The sequence below is a fragment of the Panicum virgatum genome, chromosome 3N (assembly GCF_016808335.1).
Source record: "Panicum virgatum strain AP13 chromosome 3N, P.virgatum_v5, whole genome shotgun sequence".
NCBI lineage: Eukaryota > Viridiplantae > Streptophyta > Magnoliopsida > Poales > Poaceae > Panicum > Panicum virgatum.
The window spans coordinates 1,812,859-1,838,798 of record NC_053147.1 but is presented as its reverse complement, the minus strand read 5'-3'; the positions used below and the strand labels follow the sequence as shown (position 1 = coordinate 1,838,798).

Here is a 25,940-nt window from a genome sequence, read left to right as displayed (position 1 = left end):
TAATTATAATTATCTATCTCACACGGTTTTTCATCTATTAGATATTCTAACACATACTCTAAAATAATATTTATAGTTATCTAGTTTCAATAAATTTATTTTGCATCACACGTCCATGTGTATTCGATATATATATTTGGTTGAACTTTTTGTTTGTGAATTGGTATTCTTGTCTCTTCCATCATACATGAATACTGTAACGGCCCATGGTTTTAAATAGCCAATTTAGGGTAATTAGAATCAAATTATGCATCATGTGCTTGAATTGCTTGAAAAAGGATCTTTTTGTAAATATAAAGGTTATATGTGTAATTATGATTTTATGCAAGGTCCTTTCTTTAGTTATGTTGAATAGGTTGCGTAATTTTAACTTTTGTGGAGGGTGTTTTTGCAAAATTCAGTGCATTTATTGCATGGCAGCAAACTTTGCTTTTAAATCTAAATTTGAAGTGAAATTGCTTTGAAAAAGACAAAATTCCTGGAATTCAAAATCCCTCTTATTTTTAAAAATTAGCTCTTGAATCTTTGATCAAATAAATTTTTGCACAACATCAAAGTTGTAGATCTTGAAAAATTGAACAACTTTCATGTTGGGCACTTTTTCATTTGAGCTCTATTTTAAAAATTATCGCTAGTTTACAGAATGGTCCCTGGAGTTTTTGGAAATTTCGTTTGGTCCTTTTCCCCTTCCTCCAGCTCCTCTGCTCTCTCCCGCCGCCGACCGACGGCGCCACGCCGCGCGCCGCCGCTCTGGGCCGGCCGTAGGCCAACTCCAGCTTCGCCTTCGCTTCACGTGGCACTTCCACATGCTTCTGGACCCATCCCCCTCGTGCTGGTACCTCCTCCACTTGCCACGCGCCCCCGCCGAGCTTCGCGCGGCTGCCACGGTGCCACCTCGCCGCCGCCAGAGCCGTGCGCCGCCCGCCCGTCGTGGAGGGACGCCCCCGCGCCACCTCCTGCTTGCCTGGTAGCTTCTACACGTCGCGCTGCACCTTCACCGCCCTCCTTTGCCTTGAGCTGGAGCCTCCATCTCGCGCCACGCGCCCAGTGAGGCCACCGCCGGCCGCCACCGCAATGCCGCCGTGGCTAGCCCGACGCAGTGCCCCAACCCCTCTCCTCTCGCGCGCATCAAAACCAGGAGGACCCCCTCCTTCTTTTCCCTTCGCGCTTTTGCCAGTTCCTCCACCCCACGCCCCGGAACGCCGCCGCCGCTCCACCGAACGCCGGCGAGCCTCAAGCCCGCCGTCGAGCCGCGCCTCCACAGCCGCTCCGCCCAAATCGACCCCACATCTAGCTTCGCCTCGACCCCGCGAAGCTCACCCACCCCTCCTCCTCGCCCCGTCCTCACCGGAGCGCCGCCTCCGCCGTCCTCCTCCGCTGCCGGAGCAACTGCTCTGCGGGGAACATCCAATCCGACCACCCCGAGCCCCAAGAAGACCACCATTGGGTTCGCCTTGGCCTGCTCTCCATTTCCCCCAACCCCACCCTCGCCGCCGGTGACTCCTCTCGCCGGTTTTGGCCGGTCAACCACCGCCCCTCTGCTCTGACCCGGCCGAGGACCTCGGGTGAGAAGAATCAAAAACTCAGGGGGTTATGTGAATAGGCTGTGACTCATATGAATAGTGCCAGCAGGGACTCCTTTGTAATTTTTGCAGTGAACTTTGAAATTCCATAGAAATTCATAGGAAATTCAGAAAAATATAAACTTTGATGCTTTGGAATCCTTGAGAGTAGCTCTTTGCAGTAGAACCATAGTATTGTAGGTGTTGGTCGCAAGTTTTTGCTGTACAAGCTATATTGTGTCACTAGGTGCATAAAGACTAGTTATTTTAATCTTTTTCTTATATGATGATGGAAAGCTTGTATTGCTCTGAAAGTTTTATGGTAGTTTACTCATGTGACCCTAGCTTTTCTATAAAAATTTAGTGATCAGTTCTCATGTGTAGCTATTTATTTGATTTAATCCTTGTTTAATAGACTTTAGTTATGATAAATAGTTTATGCTGATGATAAATCATGGAAATATTCTGGAGTGTTCTTTTGGAGTATCTTAGCTTGTACATTAAGTTAGAGCATCAGTTCATGACTAGAACAGGAGCTAAAAATGAATCTTGCTAATCTATTGATCTGTTTTGTTTATTTTCTCATAATTATTTCTGTGTAGATAAAATCATGAAAAATTCACAGTAGCTAGTTCATTTATGTGTCAACCTCTTGTTAAATTTTGAGGTTCTGCTTTGTTCTAGTTTGACCTGTATAATTCAAGTTTGTTCTATGTGCTGTCTGAATGAATGAATTGTTGTGATTAAATGGCTACATGTCTTGGCATGAGTTTTACAGGATAGCTTACTCTATTAATATTATATTTAGGGTAATTCTTGCTGATTTTATTTCTGTTTATGCTCTGAGTTGTTAATTTATTAGCAAACCTTGATTTATTTATTATAGGAAATCACCCCCACTTGTTTGTGAAGTTAGTAAACTTCATTTGTGCTATTGATCACGATGCCTTGTGTAGTTAGATTTGTTAGTTAGCTACTCTATAAACGATTGCCCATATGTGTTTATAATTCGGTCTCTTGCATTCCATATAGATACGACTACTTTGTCGGACGGGACGTACGAGCTGATCCCGTAGTCTGACGGAGGTGATCTCGAAGCTCAAGTAAACACTGCTGAACTAACTGAAGCCCCGGACCAAAGTTCGGAAGAGCCTAGAGCTGAAATAGTTAGCGACTACCGAGAAGGCAAGCCCCGGACATAACCTATATTTCAAATTATTATCATTTACTGTTATTATTTACTTGTGCATTTACAGTTCTTAGGATTTGAATTGAAACTCTAGATGCATGATCCTAGGAACCTATGTACTGAACACTAGACTCGAGATCGACTACTTGCTAAGCTTATAGGACCGGTAAAAGTCGAGTGATTGCCTGTCACTCGCGAGCTTTATAGGAATTGTTTGTTTACTTCTGTTATCAATATAAGGACGACGGACGGGGTTGTGATCGATATCATGACTTTATGTGAGACCCCGTCTGTGTTGATGAACTTGCTAAGGTCGCGGGGTGTGGTAGCGGTGGTTAAGTTTTTGAAAGTACTAGCCACATGCCGTAAATATGGTACGCGGCAAGCCTAGTAGCCGATTGGACCGGGGAGTGGATATACCTTTCACTCTCTCTTTAGAGATAGGTTTTTAAATGTTATTGTTGATCAACACTACGACTTCAAGGGACAAGGGTGGACCGGGCACGGGTGGACCTTGGAGCCCTGTAGTCGGGGAGAGTGACCCTATCCACAAGCCGGAAAGAAAGGTCAACGGTTGCTTAGAAGTGACTCGACGGTGCTTCAAGCGTGTGTGCTAGGTTATCCTTGCAAGGTTGAATTTCGATTCAGAATCGTCCGCCTCTCACGATGAAATGAGACTGCTTGATCCCTTTGCCACACAGAGTAATAAGAGCAACAATATTATTTATTAATCCTGATGTTTGCTTAGTTTTCTACCATGTTTGGATAGTAGTTGCTTACATAGAATGGTTAATCTACTAGAATCTGGAAAGCTAAAACTTGAAAGTAAGGATCTACTCTTTATTGCTTTTCAGCAAAAAGGAAAACCAGAGCCTCACAAACCTTGCATAGTCTAGCTATAGTGGGCTACTTATACCCGTTGACGGTTAAGTCTTGCTGAGTATTAGAATACTCAGCCTTGCTGTTGAAACCCTTTTTTTTTCAGGTATGAGTCTTGGGGACCAGGTCGCTAGTTTGACCTATCCCTGCTCTTTGCCTCCTGGCTGGTCCGTAGAGTGGGATACGTCTTCGGCCGGCAATGACCATGACGAGTGATACCATGCTTGGGCTAGCCTGGTATCCTTTTTGCGACGTGTTGTAGCCGTCGTGTTTTATTTTTCCGCTGTTTAAACTCTAAACTTACCCTTATGATTTGTATAACTGTTTTACTTAAGTTGGCTTTGTAGTAATAGTTTTTATCTGGTTTGTAATCATTACTATGCCTGTGTTGTAAAATTGTGGTTGTAATATCTCTGGACTCGCCTTCGTGCGGGGTATGCTTGTTCGATCCTAGAATCGGTGGTTGTATCGGGACGTTACCCGACAGACCAAAAATTGTTCCGTTTGAAGTGCATTTAAGCTAATGTTGCCTTTATGGTGATGGCCTGCGCACTTGAGCCGGGATAATTTAGGCGGTTCTGCCACAAATACATGATGAGATATATCATGTGTAGTATTTTTATATAAATAATATATTAATAATGATAAAAACAGTAATTAAGGATTTTATATTGGTACACTTTAATATTTTATTATTATATAATTTAAATTCAGATTTAGGAGTAATTTAATTTATAATAATAATGATATAATTAGATAATTTATATGTAAATTTAGGGGGTATTTGTATTATTTTTATAGTGGCATCTGTGGTTAGTTTACACAAAGATTAGGGGGCTAATTTATATTTTTTATAATGGCAGAGGTGGGTAATTTATTAGGAAATATAACAGATCCGATGGTTATTATAATTAGAATTGTTGGATTGATAGCTGGATGTTTCTTATTTTTGTGAGAATTTATATATTTTTTCTATTTTTTTTAGAGTATCAATCTAAGATTCTATGTGGCTTCATATGAAAACTTTAAAAGAACCTCCAATTAGTAATAGTAAGATTTAATATAGCTAATTGGTGTCCAAATATCTAATGTAATGGGGATAAAATTTAATCCCCTCTGATACAAACGGGACCTAAAAAGACGTATTGTTTGATTTCTGTCGATAACCACTAACCAAACTTCGGAGACTAACAATTCAGCAGAGACGGTGGTGCAAGCTGACAGAAGAACAATTGCGCACTGACCGTAATGGCATCATCAGTCTTCAAATATGTCCCTGTCACATAAAAAAATCTTACCATTTAGGAATATCAAATAAAATTTATTCAAATATGAGCCTAATTAATCTATGATTTATTACAGTGATACTATAGTAACCATCCGCTAATTATAGATTAATATACCTCGTTAGATTCGTCTCGCAATTTAGCCCTAGAGTTCTGCAGTTAGTTTTGTAATCAGATTTTATTTAATATTAATAAATATCAAGATTTTTTGAATGAGATATAGTCTAAAATTTAGTCTCTGGAACCAAAAAATGTTGAACCACATTCAACTTACCACCTTATTGGACTTCAGGCCTTGTTTAGTTCATTTTGCATTTTTGTATTTTTGAAAGGGAATCTTCAATATTTGAAGTATTAAATGTAGATTAATCACAAAACTAATTACAGATCTCGTATATAAACTGCGAGACAATCTAATGAGACTAATTAATCCATCATTAGAGCATGTTTATTGTAGCAATACTGTAGCAATTTAGTGTCTAATCACGTCCTAATTAGGCTCATTAGATTCGTCTCGCGATTTACAATCCATTTGTGTAATGCGATTTATTTTTCGACTACATTTAGTACACCATACAAGCGATTTATAAAAAATTTGCATTTTGCGTTTTGAGATCTAAACAGGTCAAACATAAGTGAAAAGTGCGTACGCAACTCTCACAATTTTGTATCCCTGGTTGGTTCATAGTAGTGATATTTTATTTTGACCTGCTGAACTTCTAGGGTACAGACAGCTGTAGTATGGTTCATAGTAGTGATTGGTTAGCTACAACAGATCAGATAGTGACATTGCTGTAATTTGCCCTCATCAACCTAAAGAAATACTGTAAATCAAACAGGCAATATCGACTGCATTTTTCTTCCCCTTTTCAGATAACTGAGATGCACATAAATAAGCACTCGTACGCCTAGATTTTCCCCCCTTCTTACACATGTCCGAATCTGATAAGTACATGAATTGTATATATGATCTAGCCCAGTCCCATACCCTTTCCATTTACCACAATTTACAGTTTCCTGTGTCCCAAGTCTCCACATCTGTATGATTCTTTCAATCAAGAGCAACAAATTTGGAGCAAATATGTCAACAATTATAACTTATATATAGACCATCCGGTCAGCACAAATTTGAGCTGCATTTCTCTTTTATCTCTGAAAACTTGGGGTACATTTAACAATCAGACACATCTTTCTCAAACGATTCACATTCCCTTTGAACTACCCTAATTTACAGTCTTTTCCTCTGCCTAAACACCTCCATCAATCAAGTGTGGGAATTGTACAAAACATAATAACAGATTACAGGAACAATCATCAGTCCTGTTTCCTGGTAGCATTTTTTTTCCCCATACACATTTCCAAATCTGATACGTTAACACCAGTTTCTTTACATTTCCATTTCCCCTAAATTACACTTTTTCGGTGTCCAATCAAGTGTACAATTGTAGTGTTCTAAATACATGGACAAGAACAGTTACAATCAATTTGATCAATTCTGATCAACACAAAATTGAGCTACATTTTCCCCTCTTCCACATGTTACCCGGTCTGAAACATCTAGACAGTCTCTCAACCCCTTCCAATTGCCATAATCTACAAATTTCTGTCTGCCTAAACACAGCTATCATCAAATTGTAAACATTGTACAACAAACACAGCACACTAGCTTGCAATTACATCTTACCGACCTCACCGGTCACCAGTACAGCTTCACCGGCGGCACCTTGAAGCCCGGCGCCTCGTCGAGGAACGGCACCACCTCCGGCCGCGCCTCAAGGTCGTGGTAGAACTGGTACTCGGCCTCGTAGTCGTGCAGGTCAAGCTCCTTCTTCTGGTTGGTGTGGTAATGGTGCTTTGCCCCCGCCGCCTTCCCGAACCCGAACAGGCTCACCTCGTCGCACGCCCCCAGGGCCATCACCACCGCCTGCAGCCCCGACGAATAGTGGAAGTACCTCTCGTCGTGCCTCCTGGTCCAGTTGCTCGGCGGCTCCCCGGTCGTGGACACGAACAGCCTCAGCGAGTAGTACTTGGCGATGCGAGCGCACAGCGCGTCGAGGCGCGCGTCGGTGACGAGCAGCGGGAACGGGGAGGCCGGCGTGGCGGTGGCGTTGCAGATGAGCGCGTCGAGGAGGTGCGCCGGTTGGCAGACGTACATGGCCATGGGGACCGCGCGGCCGTAGGGGTGGCAGGCGCAGCCGGGGGTGGTTATGGCGGAGCGGATGGCGCAGTAGTGGAGGATGTTGGAGTTGACGAAGGAGAGCGAGGTCTTGGCGCCGACGTCGGCGGCGTAGCCCGCGACGCGGGCGTTGTTGAGGCGGACGACGAGGTCGTGCGCGTCGATCTGCGCGCCCCGGCCGGAGCCGAGGAGGATGCCGCTGTTTCCGACGACGGCGCAGGTGGGGAAGCGCCGCGGGCGGCCGAGGAGACCCGCGAGGTCGCCCATGACGGCGGCGACATTGGAATCCCGGCGGCGGAGACGGTGCGCGAGGAGGAAGGAGCGGAGGGAAGCGCGGAAGGCGGAGAGGAGGGATTCGTCGCTGGGGAGCGCCTGGAAGGGGACGCGGAGGCGGGAGACGGCGCGCTGCCGCGGGGCGGAGGTGGCGTTGCTGCGGTAAGGGAGGCGGAGGTAGAGCAGGCGGTGGTGGTTGCCGATGCTGGGGAACGAGGACACCGAGGCGTTGGCGAAGAGCGCGGCCGCCTCGGCCAGGACCTGGTCCCCGCCGACGTCGGTGGCGGCGAGCCGGCGGAGGAGCGCGTCGGCGGCGTACGGGGACGGACCCCGGGGGAGGAACAGGTGGCGGCGGAAGGAGAGGGAGAGGAGCGAGAGCGCGAGGAGGAAGAGGACCGGCGGGAGATGGCGGCGCTTCATCTCCGGCGGTGCGGTCGCCGAGATCCGGCTGCCATTAGTAGGCGTGGTGGGGTAGCCGGAGCCGCGCCGACGCGGCGAGTGAGGTGAGGTGGGGGAGAAAGGTCGGAGATGGCGGGACCCACAGCTGGGAAGATGTGATCCTGGTGGGCTGTGCGGGATCGCCCACTGGCATGCGGGTCCCAGGTAGCGACGGGGTCGACGTGTCAGTGTGCAGCTGCCTAGCTCTGTGGCGATGGCTGCTGGTTTGGCTGCGATGCACTCTTTGACCGCTGCCAAAGTGGACATGGAGTGAGAAGGGCACTACGTACCGTTTGCTGCATTAGCACACTTTAAACTGGTTGTGTGTGTGAGAGATGAGGCCATGGAGCGGCAAAATATTGTTGAGATCACTAGCGGCTAAATCTAAAGAATGGCACATCCTAACCACTAGTTCAAGCTATAAATGATGGTACCTACCCATGTTACTTGTGGACTTCAAAAAAAAAAAAGCTTACCAGTTACTGCCAGGGTCTTTTGAAGCATATTCATAAATCTAGTAGTGAAACTCTACTACCATGAGGCGGGTTGTAATATTTTTCCAAAAGGTTCGCATTTCGTGTATATTTAAACATGGTATTGATTTTAGTAGTTGGTAATTTATATTTCTAAGACAATTTAGTGACTAAAGCTCACTTTAGCGTCATACATAAAAAAAGTGATACTATTTAGCGTCAGGAATATATACAGAGTATTGCAGACGCGGCTAGTACGTGGTATATTGGGCACAATTTTTCCTTTGACCCCCCCCCCCCCCCCCCCCCCCCCACACACACACAAGCATAATATTCCCCTAGTGTCATCACCCTAGAGGAGGAAAGCGTGAAGTCGTCATATTTTTAACTTTTTTCGTGCCTCTGCAGTATGTCAATTGAAATTGAAACCCTGCTCATACTTGGTACAAGGATAGATTTTGAAAAAAGGATGCATGATCGCTACTCTGTCTTCTGCATCCAACTGCATGGGGCTTGCGTGTTTGCATGATCCTTCATCATACATCCAACTGTTGCTTTCATGACTACAACTTTTCCAGCCTTCCCCTCCATGTTTCATCATTAAAAAAAAGTGTTTCATCAAAGGTCCACGTGAAAAGGAACAAATCTTCTTATTTTCTCTCAAAATTTCATAACCAAGTCTGTCAAGAGAATACGGATTGTGTGATCTTGTAATCGAAAAAGGCATGACATCGAAAAATATAACCCTTGCAATGTGGGATGGGGAAACCGCAATCTTTGTGAAAATCCATGTAAACCACGACAAAAAAGTTGTCTAAATTCACCAAAAAAATTATACATATAGATGATATGATGATACACTACCTTGTAAAATATCTTCTCAAAACTCGACTTCGTTTGTGAGATATAAAAATTTGTTATTTTTATATCTCACAAATAAAGTCGAGTTTTGACAAGATATTTTACAAGGTTGTGTATGATCATATCATTTATATATGTGATTTTTTGGTGAATTTAGACGACTTTTTTTCATAATTTGTACGAGTTTTCACGAAGTTGTAGTTTCCATCAAATATATTCCCATGTAGGATATGCCTTGCTACGATTTGGGCCACATTTTTTATAAGTTCCAATTCGTTGGATACCGCACAAACAGTTTAAGTTGGGCTCCTGGCCCATTTTCAGGCCCCATTTGGGAGGGCTTCTGGAGCGGCTTCACGAGCGGCTCCAGGTGAAGCCCTCCCAAACGTTTGTTTTGTAACCGTGAAGCCGGTCCTGAAGCCATCGGCGGCTTACACAGACAAGGTGAAGTCATGAAATCGTGGCTTCACGCGGCTTACACATCAATCTAACAAGTGAAGCTGTTTTGCCAAAATTTTTCTAAAACGGCTCCAACTCCACCAGAGAAGCCGCTCCATCTGAGGAGCCGGAGCCGGAGCTATTTTTGGAAGAGCCGGAGCCCTGCCAAACAGGCCCTCAATCTCAGAAAGCATAATAATAATACAAGGCCCAACAATCAATGAAAGTACGGATATTTACATGACACTGCCCCACTAAAAAACATGACACAATCAATTTATGAATATTGCTACGGATATCTATAAATTCAATTTGAACTGACGCCAGTGAGACACAGTTTTCCCTTGTTATAAATTAGCACAATGAACACAAATCAAATTGATTACTTTCTGATTTCTTCCTGTAATGCTAGTAATCCATTACAAAAAAATATCCTAGCCTTTTTATTTTTAGGTCCGAAAGACACAAACATGTCAGCTTGCTATTTAAGCGCTAAGCCTGTGTTTGATGACATTCAGCAGAAGATTCCCTTTAAGAAGCAAAAATGTCTCTCTAGAGTCTAGACTTATAGCTGGTTAAGGCCCGCGTGAAAAGGAACAAATCTTCTTATTTTCTCTCTAAATTCATAGCCCAGTTTATCAAGAGAAGACTCGATCACGCATTGCCAGATTGGTTATACAAACTAACATTACAGATTGTGTGATCTTGTAATTGAAAATATAACCATTGCAATGTAGGACCTGTCTTGCTAAGATTTGGGCCACATTATTTTTATAAATTCCATTTCGTTGGAAGCCCAACCAATTCGCTATGTTCGTTTGGCTTGTCAGCCAACCAGCAAGCAGTACTGTTCTCTCATACTAAATCAGCACCAGCCACCAGCTACTAGCCAGTCAACAGTACTGTTCTCTCATAACAAATCAACACCAGCCACAGCCAAGCGAACACAACGAGTTTAAGTTGGACTCCTCGCCCATTTTTAAATTCAGGAAGCATAATAATAATTGTACAATGTCCAACAATCAGTAAAAGTACGGATATTTACATGACACTGCCCCACTAATTTAAAGAGAATGACACCAATTTATAAATATTGCTTTGGGGAACAACATATATCTATAAATTTAATTTGAACTCACGCCGGTGAAGACACAGTTTTCTTCTGGTCACTTCTTGCCCTTGCTTCCGCGGCAAGCCGGGGTGGTCGCAAGGCTGGTGATCCACACCTGGTCCGCGACCACCTGCTGGTCGTCGTCGTTCCGGTGCCACGTCCACAGCGCGTGGGTGGCGTTCACCACCTCCAGGCGCCCGTGCCCGAAGCTCGCCTCCCGGAACACCGAGATCGCCGGCTGCGGGTCGATGTACTTGTCCGCCAGCCCCTCCCGGTTGCCGCCGTCGCCGACGGTGACGTACAGCGGCGCGCAGGGGTCCTCCTTCCCGGCGTACACGCGCGCGAACCTCTCGTACGCGTGCACGTGCCCCGCGAACACGGCGTCCACGCGCGCGCCGTAGAGCAGCGCCTCCATGGCGTCGCGCATGGCATCGCCCTCCCCCTGGTGCGCCCTGTTGCTGTTGTACCACGGCGCGTGCACCAGCGCCAGCACGAACGCCGTCCTGCCGCGGTCGACCGCCGCCAGGTCGCGCTGGAGCCACCTGTGCTGCGCGCTGCCCGTGTCGTAGTCGGTGTAGGAGCCGAGCATGATGACGTGCACGGCGCCGCCGGCGACGTCGAAGGAGTAGTAGAGGTTGTCGCCGGACGGCGTGGCGCCCGTGTCGTACGGCATGCGCCACCGCGCGTTGTAGGCCTTGAAGGGCTCGGGCTCGACGACGGGGAGCTTCTCGATCTCGTGGTTGCCCTCGGTCATCATCCACGGCCGCGCGCTCGCCAGCGGCTCCACGAGGCGGCCGTACGAGTCCCACCTCGACTGGATGAAGTCGGCGTACGAGAGGTCGCCGGGGAGGAGAAGCATGTCGTAGTCGGCGGCCGCGATGTGCTTCAGCGTCGACTCCGTCCATCCGGTTTGCCCAAAGTCGCCTGCCATTAATTATTAGTCTCTCCATCAAGATCAAGAGCTATACACACACTTGTGTGCCAACGACATGGCATGGCAACATTCACATGAAGCTCTTGCAGAAAAAATATATAGCAGTAAGGTGCATTACCGACGATGACGAACTTGAAGGGGAGGGTGGCCGGCGGCGTCCGGAAGGAGAACTCGCGCTTTGGGTTGGAGCTGCACCGGTAGTAGTAAGTTGTGCTAGGCTGCAGTGGGCCGATGACGGCGTCGTGGATGTTGCCGGATTTGTAGAGGACGTAGGAGTAGGTCGTCGTGCTTCCGGTTGCAGACAGCGGGTAGTTGCCTGACGTCGTGCCATACTCAACGATCGCCGGCGCTTCGTCGTCGGTGATCCATGTCACCCTCATCTTGTCAGGCCCGACCATTGATATGTGTACCTGAAATTTGCCTCAGTGGCCAAATTTCTTCTGTAACTTTCTGCGGCAGAAGCAAGAGAAAAGGAGCTGGAGAAAGAGAAACACTAGTTTGCTTCAAACTGAAAACAGAAAACGCAGCAGCATGACAGCACCTTACAATCGCTATATTCGTTTGACTTGTCAGCCAGCCAGCCAGCAGTATTATTCTCTCATACTAAATCAGCACCAGCCACCAGCTATCAGCCAGTCAACAGTATTGTTCTCTCATAACAAATCAGTACTAGCCATCAGTCACAGCCAAGCGAACACAACGAGTATCCATTTACGGTTTTCACACCGACCATATCAAACACTCTGCCGTGTACTCAAGATAATGATCACATATTTGGTCATGCATGTTGTGCTTCAAACATAATTTCCAACGTATCGAGGAGAATATGATGAAGAGTAGATCAAGGTTGGCAGGACTGCAGCGCCGCTATCCACGCGCGATTGATTGCACCATCAGCAACACTAACCGAAAGTTACTTTCCATTCCATGGATAGCTAGCCCATGATTAGCGACAGGAAAGAAGAAAGAGCATAGGACAAACGGCATGCCGACATGGTCAGGGCGATTGGGATGGATGGGAACGCAAGAAAAATCAGGAAACCCAAAGGAGGGCCGTGTCTGTTCTCCCTGGTCACACTGTAGCCCTCGCCGTGCAATGCCGGTCAACTAAACTAAACATGGGCAAATTAAATCGTGGGTGCGACGTGGCAATCAAGCCGTTGCTCCTAGTGTGAATCCATAGTACTGAACCAGATGTTGATGCTCCTAGGTAAACCAACAGGAATCCTGAACTGAATGGCATATAGGATTTGTCGGTACCCTGCAGCTGGGGTACTGTTATCGTCAGAATTTGACCAGGATTGGTAAACCAAATGTCAGAAGAAGCCCACGATAAAGGAGTCCACTTAGCCAAGCTTATATCATAAGTTTGGCCAAATACAATGATAATTGGGCACTCAAGAGTCAAGCTGAGATGGCGTCACGGGCCTAATCCATGTTGAAGCCCAGTCTATTCGCGAGGCTGGTTCGGACTGCAGGAAGAGGCCGCACAAAAATGGACGCCCAGGCCACATATGAACTCCGTTTTGGATGTTCTAGATATGCATGGAAAGCTAAGGAGATAAGCTTTCCAATACAACTGGAATCACGTCCAGATTCGCTCGGAGTTGACAGGAACTGTCGAAACAATAGGACGACCAGAATCTGCCACAATTATACGGCATGTTTCGGCTGATATTTGGAACCTTCATGAAGATCTGGACCGGTGGAAGGAAGAGTCCAGATCATGTTATCTAATCTTCGAGTCTTTATTGAGTTGTAATCTATCTCTAGTCTTCGTTTAGGAAAGAGTTTAGAGGTTGCCTTGCACGGCAAGAAGTCTCCGGACTATAAATATGTACCCTATGACATTTGTAAAAGAGGAGCGTCATCACGTCTCGCAAACAACAACTCTCGGCGCATCGCCACCCATAATCCTAGGGTTTCATCCAAGTAAGCGTCATGCTGCCCTGATCGCTTCTTGCGATCAGGGCAGTATTGTTCGTGCTTTTACCTTGGTATTACTCGTACTGAAGCGTTTTTGATGGCGAGTAATGCTAGTTATCTTGATGTTCGTAGCATGACTTTTAGTAGATCTGTTGTGCTTTGTTGCTTATCATCTACGAATATCATGTTGTCTCTGTGCAGTCACGTTTCAATCTTATGCTAGTTCTTGTCGCATAGAATTAGTTGCACATAGGCAACACCCAGCTTCTTTTGTATCTAGTAGATCTGATCTGTTATGGTTTGCTCTTATCTCTAGGAGTTGGCATAATATCTGCTAGGTTAGGCCTTGCAAACGGGTTGGATGATCCGGTGGTGTAGTAGATGCTTTATCTTAGCCTTGATAGGGATTGTTCCGGGAATCGGCTCTTGCTAGTTCTTAGGCCTCTGTTTTGGGTTGTGGTTTAGCTATCTGTTACGTTCATTAGGCCCAGTCACGTGTAGGATGTTCTGATCTAGCAGTGAAACTTTTACCGTCGTGGATTAGATCAGTTAGATTTAATTGAAGCAGCTTTACAGTTATTTGCTTTATTCATCAACACCCGGATGCAAACAGATCCAATATGACACCGGGACTCGATCGACTCTTTAAAGCCGATGCAAGAGTCATCCCGGGGAGCCTACCACGGCTCGGACTTATGTTTCCACGTGTTTGTGTATGCAGGCTAACCATCGCAAGCACGTTCGCACCTTCCTGATCGGGTATAGGTCAGGTGGCACGCCCTGCGTCTTCAACAAGCCGCGGCGCGCGCCGGAATTGCGGGCCGTCGACGAGGGAGCAGTGCCTGCCAGTGCCCCGGCAACCTCCCGGCTCTTCGTGTTGCCTGTCGCTGCTCGCCGGTGGGTTTCGACCGACAACACATTCTGGCACAACCGGTGGGACACTTCTCGGCAACAATGTCTGGAGCTCAAGATCAAGAACCCGCTCCCAAGCCCGTCACGTATGAAGAGCTCTCTCCTGAACACAAGAAGAAGTATGATGAGATCAAAGCTCTTTTGGAAGCCGATCTCATCGGCTCTTTTGAGAGGACCCGCAACCATGGCATCAGGTGGAAGGGGTTCTCACCAGAAGGCGCTCTCGACAACGTAGATCTGTCTGTGCCATCAGAAGAGCGCACCAGAGCCCTACGTCAGGAGATGAACTACATGGTGGCCCATTCGCTTCATCGGCACTCTCAGAGCCTGATGAACGAGCTCGAGCGCATGGCGCATCGCGTCATCCAGGAGATAATCAAGAACCAGTACTCTCCATCGGGACCAACCCTGGGGAGTCACACAGAGGAAGCTGCACTGCATTCTAGGCTGCTATTGCCGTTCTCATTTGCGGCTCCAAAACCACAAAATTCGCCGATCTACGTCGTCCACAAGATCGGCGGTGATCCTAGAGAAGGCCAATTCCTCACCGAGCCACCCAAGGAGATCCTGCACGGCTACACGTGCGCCTACATCCCTGACAGCGTCAATCCAACACGCTCGGTGCAGATGGTAAACCCAGGAGCTTCTGGAGCAGACGTGGAGAAACAAGCGTGGCTGGCAAAGTACGCTACTGGGCCGAGTGCTGAGCCATCGGCCCCAGGGGTTCTTAGTGTGGAGCAGGTCAGTGCAATACTCAGAGACCAGTTCGACATCCTGCCCAAGAGGAAAGCGATCAGCTATTCCAAGCCGTATCCAAGTGACTACGACTTGATCCCGTTGCCTCCCAAGTATCGGCTTCCTGAGTTCACCAAGTTCAATGGGTCAGAAGGAGCCAGCTCCATAGAGCACGTGAGCCGATACTTAACGCAGCTTGGGATGATCTCAGTGTCGGATCCGTTGAGGGTCCGGTTCTTCGGTCAGTCTCTTACAGGTCCAGCTTTTGGATGGTACGCGTCATTGGCTCCGGATTCGATTCGAACTTGGAGGCAGCTTGAAGATCAATTCCATACCCAGTACCACTCAGAGGCTGCTGAAGCTGGAATTGCCGACCTCGCCCAAGTCAGGCAAAAGCGAGGAGAGACTGTGTCGGAATACGTACAGCACTTCAGAGAAGTCAAGAACCGATGCTACTCATCGCGCATCACAGAGAAGGAGGCAGTTGATTTGGCTGTTCTGGGACTCGCTAAGCCGATTAAGAATTTGGCTTTTCAGTTGGAGTTCACCTCTCTGGCACACATGGTGCAGAAGCTTACGGCATATGAGCTTTACCATCCTGAGCTGTACCAGGACAAGTTCAAGCGCCATGTAAACATGGCCCAGGCGGATGAATCTGATGACTCTAGCAAGGAACAAGAAGTGGCCATGGCAGAGTGGACTCGGGGGGCAAATCCTGTCTCGTGCAAGTGGGTCAAACAGCAGGGGCTTGTGAAGGGCTTCGACTTCGATGTGACCAAAGCAGAGCAGATATTTGATCTGCTCCTCAAAGAAAAACAGCTGAAGCTCCCAGAGAATCACAAGTTACCAACGGCACAAGAGCTGCAAGGAAGGCTGTACTGCAAATGGCACCACTCGTTCACTCATTCCACGGGTGAATGCAAGGAGCTACGTCGTCAGATACAATCGGCTATCGAGCAAGGCCAATTAATCCTAGCTCAACACACGATGAAGGTTGACACAAAGCCCTTCCCACAAGCTAACGTGGTGGAGCTGTCAGATTTCGGATTCGAGGGCCAGGATTTGGCATTCCAGATCAACATGGTGGGACCCATGCGCCGCCATGACAAGCAGAGGGGAGAGGCCGCTTCTGGCAAACGGCCGCAGGATGAACACAAGCTGGAACAGCAACATGTGACTGAAGAGCATGTAGCGAAAATGGCCTCTCATGCCATATTTCAATATAATGTTTTGGCGATTGATGACACACGCAACACTTGAACTAATGTGTTTGCTTAGATGATATACTCAGGCTTTTAGGTTCAAGTGATGACAAAGAGAAGAGAGGCGAAGCGGACGGGGGTCGAGGGGGAGCCGCCCCTCGCGGGTCTCAGGGCAGCGCCCTGAAACCTAAAAGAAATCAAGTCACCGGTTGAACCGACGCCAAGCAAATTACACACGTCGGTGCATTGACTTGAGCACGTCTGGGAGTTTTAGTATCACCGGTTAAACCGACGTAAGGCAAAATGTACTCATCGGTGCAATGACAGAGATGGCCTGCGGGCTAGGGTTTGGCACCGGATGAACCGACGATAGGAAGTTTGAATACGTCGGTGCAATGGCAGAAGCAGACCAAGAAAAATGCATACATCGGATGAACCGATGATGCACCGGTTAATGGCGTCGGTGCAGTTGTCCAGAGAGTTTGTTTTTCAAGGATCAGAGGACAGTTGCACTCACCGGTTAAACCGACGCTAATATTACATACACCGGTCGATTGCGTCAGTTGATTGCCCGTACACGTAACGGCTAGTTTTCAGTGGGCAGTTTAGTATCACCGGTTAAACCGACGATGGCAATTTGGGGAGCATCGGATTAACCGGTGTTAAGCACATTTCTGGCAGCTTTTCTCCAACGGCTATATTTGCTTGTGCTGCCTATATATACCCCCAAGGCCGGGTCATTTGAGTGTGCTGGAGTTCAAGGAAGTATACAAGAGCTAAAGATCATCTCCAACCACCATAGAGCTTCATTGTACATCATATAGGCTTAAGCACACTTGTTAGAGTGCTTAGTGCTTGATTAGGGATTAGTTCTTGCGAGAGCTCCCTTGAGAGAAGTCTTGCTGCGGCAAGCAAACACTTGTACTCGTCGTGTGACCCTCCGACTTGGTGTGGAGTGGCAACGACACTTTGTGCGGGGAAGGAGGCCCCTACTTGGTGTTAAAGCTCCAAGATAGTGAAGACGGTGCCGTGGTGACGCTTCGAGATAGACGGTGGCGGTGACCTCGTCTTTGTGACTTGGTGTCACTTAGCCTTTGCTTGTCGGGAGCCTTGGAGGCGTGGCAAGACGGTGATCAAGCGAAGAGACTCGGTATCACACTTGTTCTTTGTGAGCAAGTGGCCGTGGACGTAGGGAGGGACTTTGGTGTCCTAACCGAACCACGTTAAATCGTGTGTCTTGGTGTCTTCACGGGAGTTTGCATATCCTCTCCCTTACCGCTTTACTTACCGCATTACGTTTCCGCATTTACTCTTTCTTGCTTACCTTTACTTTCCTAGTTAGTTTGATTAGGATTGGCTATAGATGGCAAGTCTTTTGGGGTAAGTAGAGGGTAGCATAGATAAACCTTAGTCATAACTAGCATGTGTAGGACGTGTTAGGTTTATCTTAAGCAATTAGATTGAGCCCTAGGATAGAAAAGCGATTAGCGACCCTATTCACCCCCTCCCCCTCTAGGGTCGGACACCCCGGTGATCCTTACAGAGCAAGTGCGTCACATCCGCAACCAGCTTCCAGCTTCTAATCGGCTTCTGGAAAAGTACCAGTACCAGTACAATTTGCGCCGCCGATACGAATCGGAAGAAGATGAGTACGAGCACCGCACAGGAAGGGCACTGGGGAGACGCCAGGCTATACGCGACCACTGGCATTGCCCGTTCTTCAGGTACTGTTGGAATTCTGGCATGAGCCGATTGCCTACTATAGATGATTGCTTGGAGTGCAGGCCTCGAGGACGCCAGCAGGACGAGACATCGGTGTTCCGGCGCTTAGGGCCCAGAACACGTCATGATGACCGTGTGAGGCGGCCATCCAGGGGTGATTCCAAGCCAGAAGAAGAAGACAGGTACCATCATCCACAGTGGTGTCCTGACAGGCTCAGCCGCTCACAGAAGCGAAGAGTGCAGCGCTTACGCAATCTTGAGGAGGCAGAGGCAAGGTACCTCGACGTGCTGAGGAAAGCGCGTCCGGATCTCGCGGAGCAAGTCAGGCACCCGCGAAGGGTGGAAAGGTGCCCTCCAAGGAGGGAGTGGTGCCCCAAGCAGCCAAGAGCCGATGAAAAGCCATCGACTGATGTGAATATGGTGTTCGTGCTCCCGTTGGAGTTTCGGGCGCCCCAACCGGAGGAATTGGCCGTCGCACAGCTGGATCTTGGCCCACAGCCGATCATCTTTGAGAAGCCCAAGGAGAAAAGCTACAAGCACTTGAAGGGGTTATATCTCAAGGGCCTCATCGACGGCAAGCCTGGGAATAGGATGTTGGTCGACAATGGCGCCACTGTCAATCTAATGCCGTACTCAGTACTGCGCCGATTGGGTCGTTTTGCTGCTGATCTTATCAAGACCAACATGATGCTCAATGATTTCAACGGCCAGCCGTCGGAGGCACAGGGCGTCCTCAATGTGGAGTTGACAGTTGGCCGCAAGACCATCCCAACCTCGTTCTTCATCGTCAACAGTAAGAGTACGTACACAGTGCTGCTTGGGAGGGATTGGATTCACACCAATTGTTGTGTTCCTTCCACGATGCACCAGTGTTTGCGAGGTTTCACTCGCAGAAATGAACGCCTGGGACGCGGAAGGACAAGAGCCGATCTCAGGGATCGCGCTGGAAGATTGTGATCGGATCGAAGTGACAAAAAATGGGTTGTGGCTGGTCTTATCCGCTGGCCTCACAGAATAAACACATTTTGGCACGATTTGGTGATGAAATATGGAGACCCATACAAAAATTTTCGTTCGGATGAAGAACTACTGCCGGTGCTCCTACAGCTTCTTCGCCATCGGCTACTTCCTCTCCTTCGCAATTCCGACCATGGACATCGGCTACTTCTGCTCCCATGTGGGCGTGGGAGTGTCTGATACATAAGCTGATCGATCCGGCCAATAGTACTTCTGCATCATCATCGTCATCGGCTATTCCCGTTCCTTCGACACCATCAACATCGGCGAATTCGGCTCCTACGGGGTCAGGGCATTCGTCGCCTACGGACGGGTCCACCTCGCCCAACCCCTGCGGATGGGGTCCGTCTCGCCCGACCCCCACGGATAAAGGGTCAGGGCATTCGTCACATCAGCCGGCTGATTCAGCTTTTGTGCTCCTTCGATGCGATGAACATCGGTTACTTCATCCACGTCGACAAAGCATTTGAAGAGCTCTCTACGACAACAGATGTGCTGATTGGACTTTAGGCTACAGATGTTCGGCTTTCTAACCGCCGATAGTTGTGATGAGAATGCATTATGGCAAGTACGGACCATGCGGGATTTTAACCATCGGCTCATCAACAGCGAATTTGATTGGTAATATTCAAACCCACCATTACATCATCATACAGTATATGCATTTATCACTTGCACTAGCTTCCTTGTATGCTTAGTAGCTTCTACTTGTGTTTCGTGTATATATTTTGAGGTGTGGATGCCGGTGACCATGTGTGGTTAGGCTCATTTGAATATGTTGAATATCTGATACCGAGCATGGCTTTTATTCTTTTGAAAATCTGAAATATGGTCACCGCTTTACTTGGCTACTAGTATGTGTAGGCTGACTTTGTTTTTACTATCTTGTACATGCCTGGTAGCTATATCCTTTTCTTGGAATCATTTATGCAGCTTAAGTCTCAATGCTTATATGATAATCTTGTACTAAATTACATTAAAATCTGAATGATGTCCATGTTGTGCTATAATGAAAAGATCCAGGTGGGTTTGTTTTGTCTCACTGATCTAGTTCGGGACTGCTTGCTATTGCACTTTAGCATGAACTTGGACTAGGCTGTGAATGACCAAAACCTTGCTTTAAGCTTCTGATGGTTCAATGGACCTAGGCTTAGCATTGGTTGGTAAGAAGTGGCCTGATAAGCAAATAACCCCTGGCACAGAACAAAAGGCTTGCTTGAGTTTTAAATGCAATATGTTTTAACCTGCAAGACCTGAGGGCATGAGTAATCAAGCTTGTTAAAAGATCCTTGTATCGGAAAGAGCTCACTGGTGTAGGTACTTGCTGGTTTTTGCTTGTCATGCTTTAATGTACTGGTTGGGCTAAGTGGTGATCTTTTTATTTTGAAAATCCTAAAAATTGCTTGCTCATGTTCTAATATAGATATATTCTTTTGAGCTTTTCTATGCGGTGTCTTTATGCTATACCCTCACTGTATATACATGCTAGCACTTGTAAATGCTTTGAGACATACCTGGAAGCTCACACTCACTCTTTGCATGACATATCAATTTTTTATGGGGGGAAGAAATTTTTATCAATGATGATGGTTTGGTTATGTGGACTGTTTGGCTAACCGAATTTGATTCATCAGCTTTTAGCCGATTCACAATGATCTTTGTAGCGTCGGTTCGGCAAGTGATTGTTTTGCAGGAGAGGCCGTATGTGTTGATGCTGAGCTAATAAAGCACGAGGATGATCACATAAGTCAGTGTCATCCATGGAATATGAAAACTAGGACCGGTCTGCAACAACATTGAGATTGGTCGAGGAAGGCGTGAGGCCGGTTCAAGCAATCGGTCACAAAGTCAGTTGGCTAATAGCTGATCTATCGGCTCGGGGGGCAAGACCATCAGTGGCATGAGAAGACAATTTAAGGAGATGATATTTTTATTTGGTTTATAGCTGGCGCTTAGAAGATTCTATCATATTTGGCCAAACTTGGGGGGCATGTGTTATCGCCAGAATTTGACCAGAATTGGTAGGCCAAATGTCAGAAGAAGCCCACGGTAAAGGAGTCCACTTAGCCAGGCTTATATCATAAGTTTGGCCAAATACAATGATAATTGGGCACTCAAGGGTCAAGCTGAGATGGGGTCACGGGCCTAATCCATGTTGAAGCCCAGTCTATACGCGAGGCTGGTTCGGGCTGCAGGAAGAGGCCGCACAAAAATGGACGCCCAGGCCACATATGGACTCCGTTTTGGATGTTCTAGATATGCATGGAAAGCTAAGGAGATAAGCTTTCCAATACAACTGGAATCACGTCCAGATTCGCTCGGAGTTGACGGGAACTGCCGAAACAATAGGACGACCAGAATCTGCCACAATTATACGACATGTTTCGGCTGATATTTGGAACCTTCATGAAGATCTGGACCGGTGGAGGGAAGAGTCCAGATCATGTTATCTAATCTTCGAGTCTTTATTGAGTTGTAATCTATCTCTAGTCTTCGTTTAGGAAAGAGTTTAGAGGTTGCCTTGCACGGCAAGAAGTCTCCGGACGATAAATATGTACCCTATGATATTTGTAAAAGAGGAGCGTCATCACGTCTCGCAAACAACAACTCTCGGCGCATCGCCACCCCTAATCCTAGGGTTTCATCCAAGTAAGCGCCATGCTGCCCTGATCGCTTTTTGCGATCAGGACAGTATTGTTCTTGCTTTTACCTTGGTATTACTCGTACTGAAGCGTTTTTGATGGCGAGTAATGCTAGTTATCTTGATGTTCGTAGCATGGCTTTTAGTAGGTCTGTTGTGCTTTGTTGCTTATCATCTACGAATATCATGTTGTCTCTGTGCAGTCACATTTCAATCTTATGCTAGTTTTTGTCGCATAGAATTAGTTGCACAGAGGCAACACCCTGCTTCTTTTGTATCTAGTAGATCTGATCTGTTATGGTTTGCTCTTATCTCTAGGAGTTGGCATAATATCTGCTAGGTTAGGCCTTGCAAACGGGTTGGATGATCCGGTGGTGTATTAGATGCTTTATCTTAGTCTTGATAGGAATTGTTCCGGGAATCGGCTTTTGCTAGTTCTTAGGCCTCTGTTTTGGGTTGTGGTTTAGCTATTTGTTACGTTCATTAGGCCCAGTCACGTGTAGGATGTTCCGATCTAGCAGTGAAGTTTTTACCGTCGTGGATTAGATCAGTTAGATTTAATTGAAGCAGCTTTACAGTTATTTACTTTATTCATCAACATACGGATGCAAACAGATCCAATCTGACACCGGGACTCGATCGGCTCTTTAAAGCCGATGCAAGAGTCGTCCCGGGGAGCCGACCACGGCTCGGACTTATGTTTCCACGTGTTTGTGTATGCAGGCTAACCATCGCAAGCACGTTCGCACCTTCATAATCGGTATAGGTCAGGTGGCACGCCCTGCGTCTTCAACAAGTTGCGGCGCGCGCCGGAATTGCGGGCCGTCGACGAGGGAGCAGTGCCTGCCAGCGCCCCGGCAACCTCCCGGCTCTTCGTGTTGCCTGTCGCTGCTCGCCGGTGGGTTTCGACCGACAACAGGTACCCACTCCTACTGTGCCAAAACTCGCGTAGTTATCCGTAACTACGCCCTAAGGAGCTGAGCAGCCGGACCCCTGGGGTCCGACTCAATCTCACCGGACCAACGGTCCCGGACCCGCTTCCCGTTCGGGGACGGGTCCGGTGTCACCACGTATCCCAGAGGTGGAAATACTCAACACCTGTGACCGTGGACCCGGACCCCCGCAGGTGGGTCCGGGACCTCCACGTGCCATCCGGACTCCCGCAGATGGGTCCGGGACCTCCACGTGACTATCCGGACCCCGTGAGCTCTCGGCGCAGCTAGCTGCTCGGGAGTGGTTCCGAGCCGCCACGTGTCACGCAGACGCGGGCGCGGGCGCAAGCATTCCGCTGGAAGCTCTCTCACCCACCCGCATTAAGTGCGAGTGGTTGAGGCGGGCTCTGCTGCCTCTGGGCACGGGGCAGCTTTTGTCAGTCCACACTGTGGATCGCCAGTTACCGAGGCTGCTCGTCAGTTACCAAGACAAGCATTAAAGACTCAGCGCCGTGCGCATGGGCGACGAGTCATGATGACCAGTTACTGACTGGAGCAACAGTGCACGCTACTACAGTGGACTGGGTCAGTAGTTCGGCGCTTCATCATGACCTCGACGCGCGGCTGCAGAGGCTAGACTCTACTATGACAGGACAGCTCAAGACCATCCCTGATCAAAGCTACACATGGAAGCCGACGACAAGATCTCCGGATCTGAGACATTGAAGGCCAAAGTGTAGTTTATAATACATCGCCGGGTCCATATGTCGGGGCCCCACTCAGTGTACGTGCTCCCCTTGGACATATAAAAGGGAGAGCACGCCCGCTAGAACACAGATCCTCAGACTCTCTCGAGACTCAGCTGGAGAGCGCAAGCAATACATCACACAGTGGACGTAGGGTATTACACTCTGGCGGCCCGAACCACTCTAAGCCAGCTGTGTTCATCGTGTTCTTCCTCTAAGATTGGGCTAATCCTAGCTAACCCCCGAGTACTCACCCTCTGGGTTTAGACGGGTGCACTACGCCACCCGGTTATGGATTTGCACACCATGACAGAATTATTCTAAAAAAAATAAACACGGCAGAGACGCCACGATGCCATGTCACATGACACAACAGACGACCAGCCGAGGTCGCTAATTTGCTACTGGGGCAGCAGGATATACTTCTTGGACTCTTTCTCTACTTGCAGGCAGCAGCTGACATTTTCTTATGCTGAATTTTTATTTCAGATACACGTACCGCCAGCGAAGCACGCAACCGCATTCACCGATTTTCAGAAGAGATGGTGAGAAATTTTATTTTGCTGTGAAGAAACTAGCTAGACCGATGGAGGCGGTTGGAATGCAGAGGGGCGGGGCACCAAAATCGCAGGAACTAACATGTGGATGGATGGACCAAGAGGGTAGGCGTACCTGCTGCGGCGTCTGGCCGTCGCCGTCGTCGTCGTCCTGGAGCAGCAGCGACAGCGCGTCCGGCCGCGGCGGCGGGCGCACGTAGGGCGAGGTGACGGAGAGGGACGCCGCCGCAGGGAACAGGGACACCGCGGAGGCGGCGAGGACGATGAGCGCCAGCGCCATGCCGCTGCCGCTTCTCCCCGCGGCCAGCATGGCCACGAGCTGCTCGCGGTGGCTTGAATCTAGACGGCTTGGAGGCGGGAACGCAGGCTGAGATGGGAAGTAGCGGAGCCGAGGGGGAACGGAGAATGGCTTGGCCTGCCGGGATCACGGCACGGCACGGGGGTTTATATAGATGGAGTCATGGAGACACGCGGCTGCGCGAGGCGGCCAGCTCGGCGCGGCGTCTCACGAAAATTAGTGACCTGCGACGAATGAAGAAGGAAGGGGTCCACCTCTGGATTGTCTACTACCAGGAATCTGGGCTGCGGATATGCTGTTGTTGGTCAACTCTGTCGGGTGGGATGGCCATCCGAAGAAGAAACAGGGCCGGGAAAGGAGGTGGAGGTTGTCGACCACGGATGGAGGGAGCCGTCGCTCCTCTTCGTCAAAATGCAAGTGGGGCTGCGCTGGGATACCCAGTAGGCAGCAGCCGTCCGCAGCAGCCGCTTACTTTTGGCGGGCATTTGCGGCAGCCCGCGAGACGCCGCAGGCTAGCTACGGGTATTTGTGGCGGCCCGCAAGATGCAAGAAGCATGCATAAATGCAGAAGCATCTTGTTTGCTAGCTCAATTGCAATCATGAATGTATGGGTACAGTTTTAGCAAACCGTCCAGCTCACAGGCCTTAACAAATCTCCAAAAGTTACAGAAAAAAGTGGGAAATTACAATGAACATGATAAGTACATTTCTCAGCAAACCGTCCATCTCACATGCTTCAAAAGCACTACCATCATCATACATCACTTGTTAGTCTAAATAAGGCTTTTAGTTTAGGGAATATATCTGGTAGAAACCACAACCTTCGTGAAAACCCGTGCAAATCATAGTAAAAAAATCATCTAAATTCACCAAAAAATCACACATATAGATGATATGATGATACACAACCTTGTAAATATTTTGTCCAAACTCGAGTTCGTTGGTAAGATATAAAAATAATATTTTTCAAACCAGAAAGTTGTCCACATGATTTGTTAAAAATTTATTATTTTTATATCTCACAAACGAAGTCGAGTTTGGACAAAATATTTACAAGATTGTGTATCATCATATCATCTATATGTGTGATTTTTTTTGTGAATTTAGACGACTTTTTTGTCGTGATTTGCACGAGTTTTCACAAAAATTGTGGTTTCCATCAGATATGTTTCCTTCAGTTTACTACACTATAGGAGATATAATAAAGAACTCTTGACATGATGATTCACAACTGCAAGTAGAAAACTAGGGGAGGAAAGGAAAAAGGGCTCTGCGGAGCTTGGTTCAGGCATGACTGCACCAGCTTCGGCAGATCCTACCAGGAATTAGCCGAGTGGCCTGCGCCGTTTGCGTTTTGACCTCTTCGGCGGGCGGTTTGATCGCGCGCGTGGTACTTGGTGTTTTTGTTGCAGGGGGGCACGGAGCCGGTGACATCAGCGGCGTTCGTGGCGGTGAGCCACACAGGTGGCCAACTACGTGTACACCTGTCTCCATCCAGGTCTATTCCGTTTCGGGACAACCGACAAGGTTTTGCCCCCCTTTTATTTTTCTTTTCTTGGAAAAAAGATACTTCCTCTTTACGTTCAAAAAAAAGAAAGATACTTCCTTATGATGATGTTCTCTCTCTCGAAA

At 47.9% G+C, this 25,940-nt stretch overlaps 2 protein-coding genes across 2 annotated transcripts; both read right to left on the bottom strand.

Moving 5' to 3' along the window:
• Nucleotides 1–6,043: 6,043 nt before the first annotated feature.
• On the bottom strand, nt 6,044–7,904 carry LOC120663589 (sialyltransferase-like protein 2). Its single transcript, XM_039942451.1, has one exon. It carries the CDS (start codon nt 7,783–7,785, stop codon nt 6,613–6,615), a length of 1,173 nt encoding a protein of 390 aa, XP_039798385.1. The 5' UTR covers nt 7,786–7,904; the 3' UTR covers nt 6,044–6,612.
• Nucleotides 7,905–10,535: 2,631 nt separating this feature from the next.
• LOC120663588 (probable purple acid phosphatase 20) lies at nt 10,536–24,441 on the bottom strand. The gene is made up of 3 exons (XM_039942450.1): nt 24,126–24,441; nt 11,739–12,030; nt 10,536–11,610 (listed from the first exon to the last, which is right to left on the bottom strand). The coding sequence occupies exons 1-3, from the start codon at nt 24,318–24,320 to the stop codon at nt 10,742–10,744; spliced, it is 1,356 nt and encodes a 451-aa protein (XP_039798384.1). The 5' UTR covers nt 24,321–24,441; the 3' UTR covers nt 10,536–10,741.
• Nucleotides 24,442–25,940: the final 1,499 nt, after the last annotated feature.

Excerpts from the sequence above, each read along its gene's own strand:
- LOC120663589 (XM_039942451.1), bottom strand. The coding sequence starts at position 7,785 with ATGAAGCGCCGCCATCTCCCGCCGGTCCTCTTCCTCCTCGCGCTCTCG.
- LOC120663588 (XM_039942450.1), bottom strand. The coding sequence starts at position 24,320 with ATGCTGGCCGCGGGGAGAAGCGGCAGCGGCATGGCGCTGGCGCTCATC. Across the intron at positions 12,031-24,125 it reads ACGGCCAGACGCCGCAGCAG|GTACACATATCAATGGTCGG; the intron begins GTACGCCTACCC and ends GGCAAATTTCAG. Across the intron at positions 11,611-11,738 it reads CTTCAAGTTCGTCATCGTCG|GCGACTTTGGGCAAACCGGA; the intron begins GTAATGCACCTT and ends AATTAATGGCAG.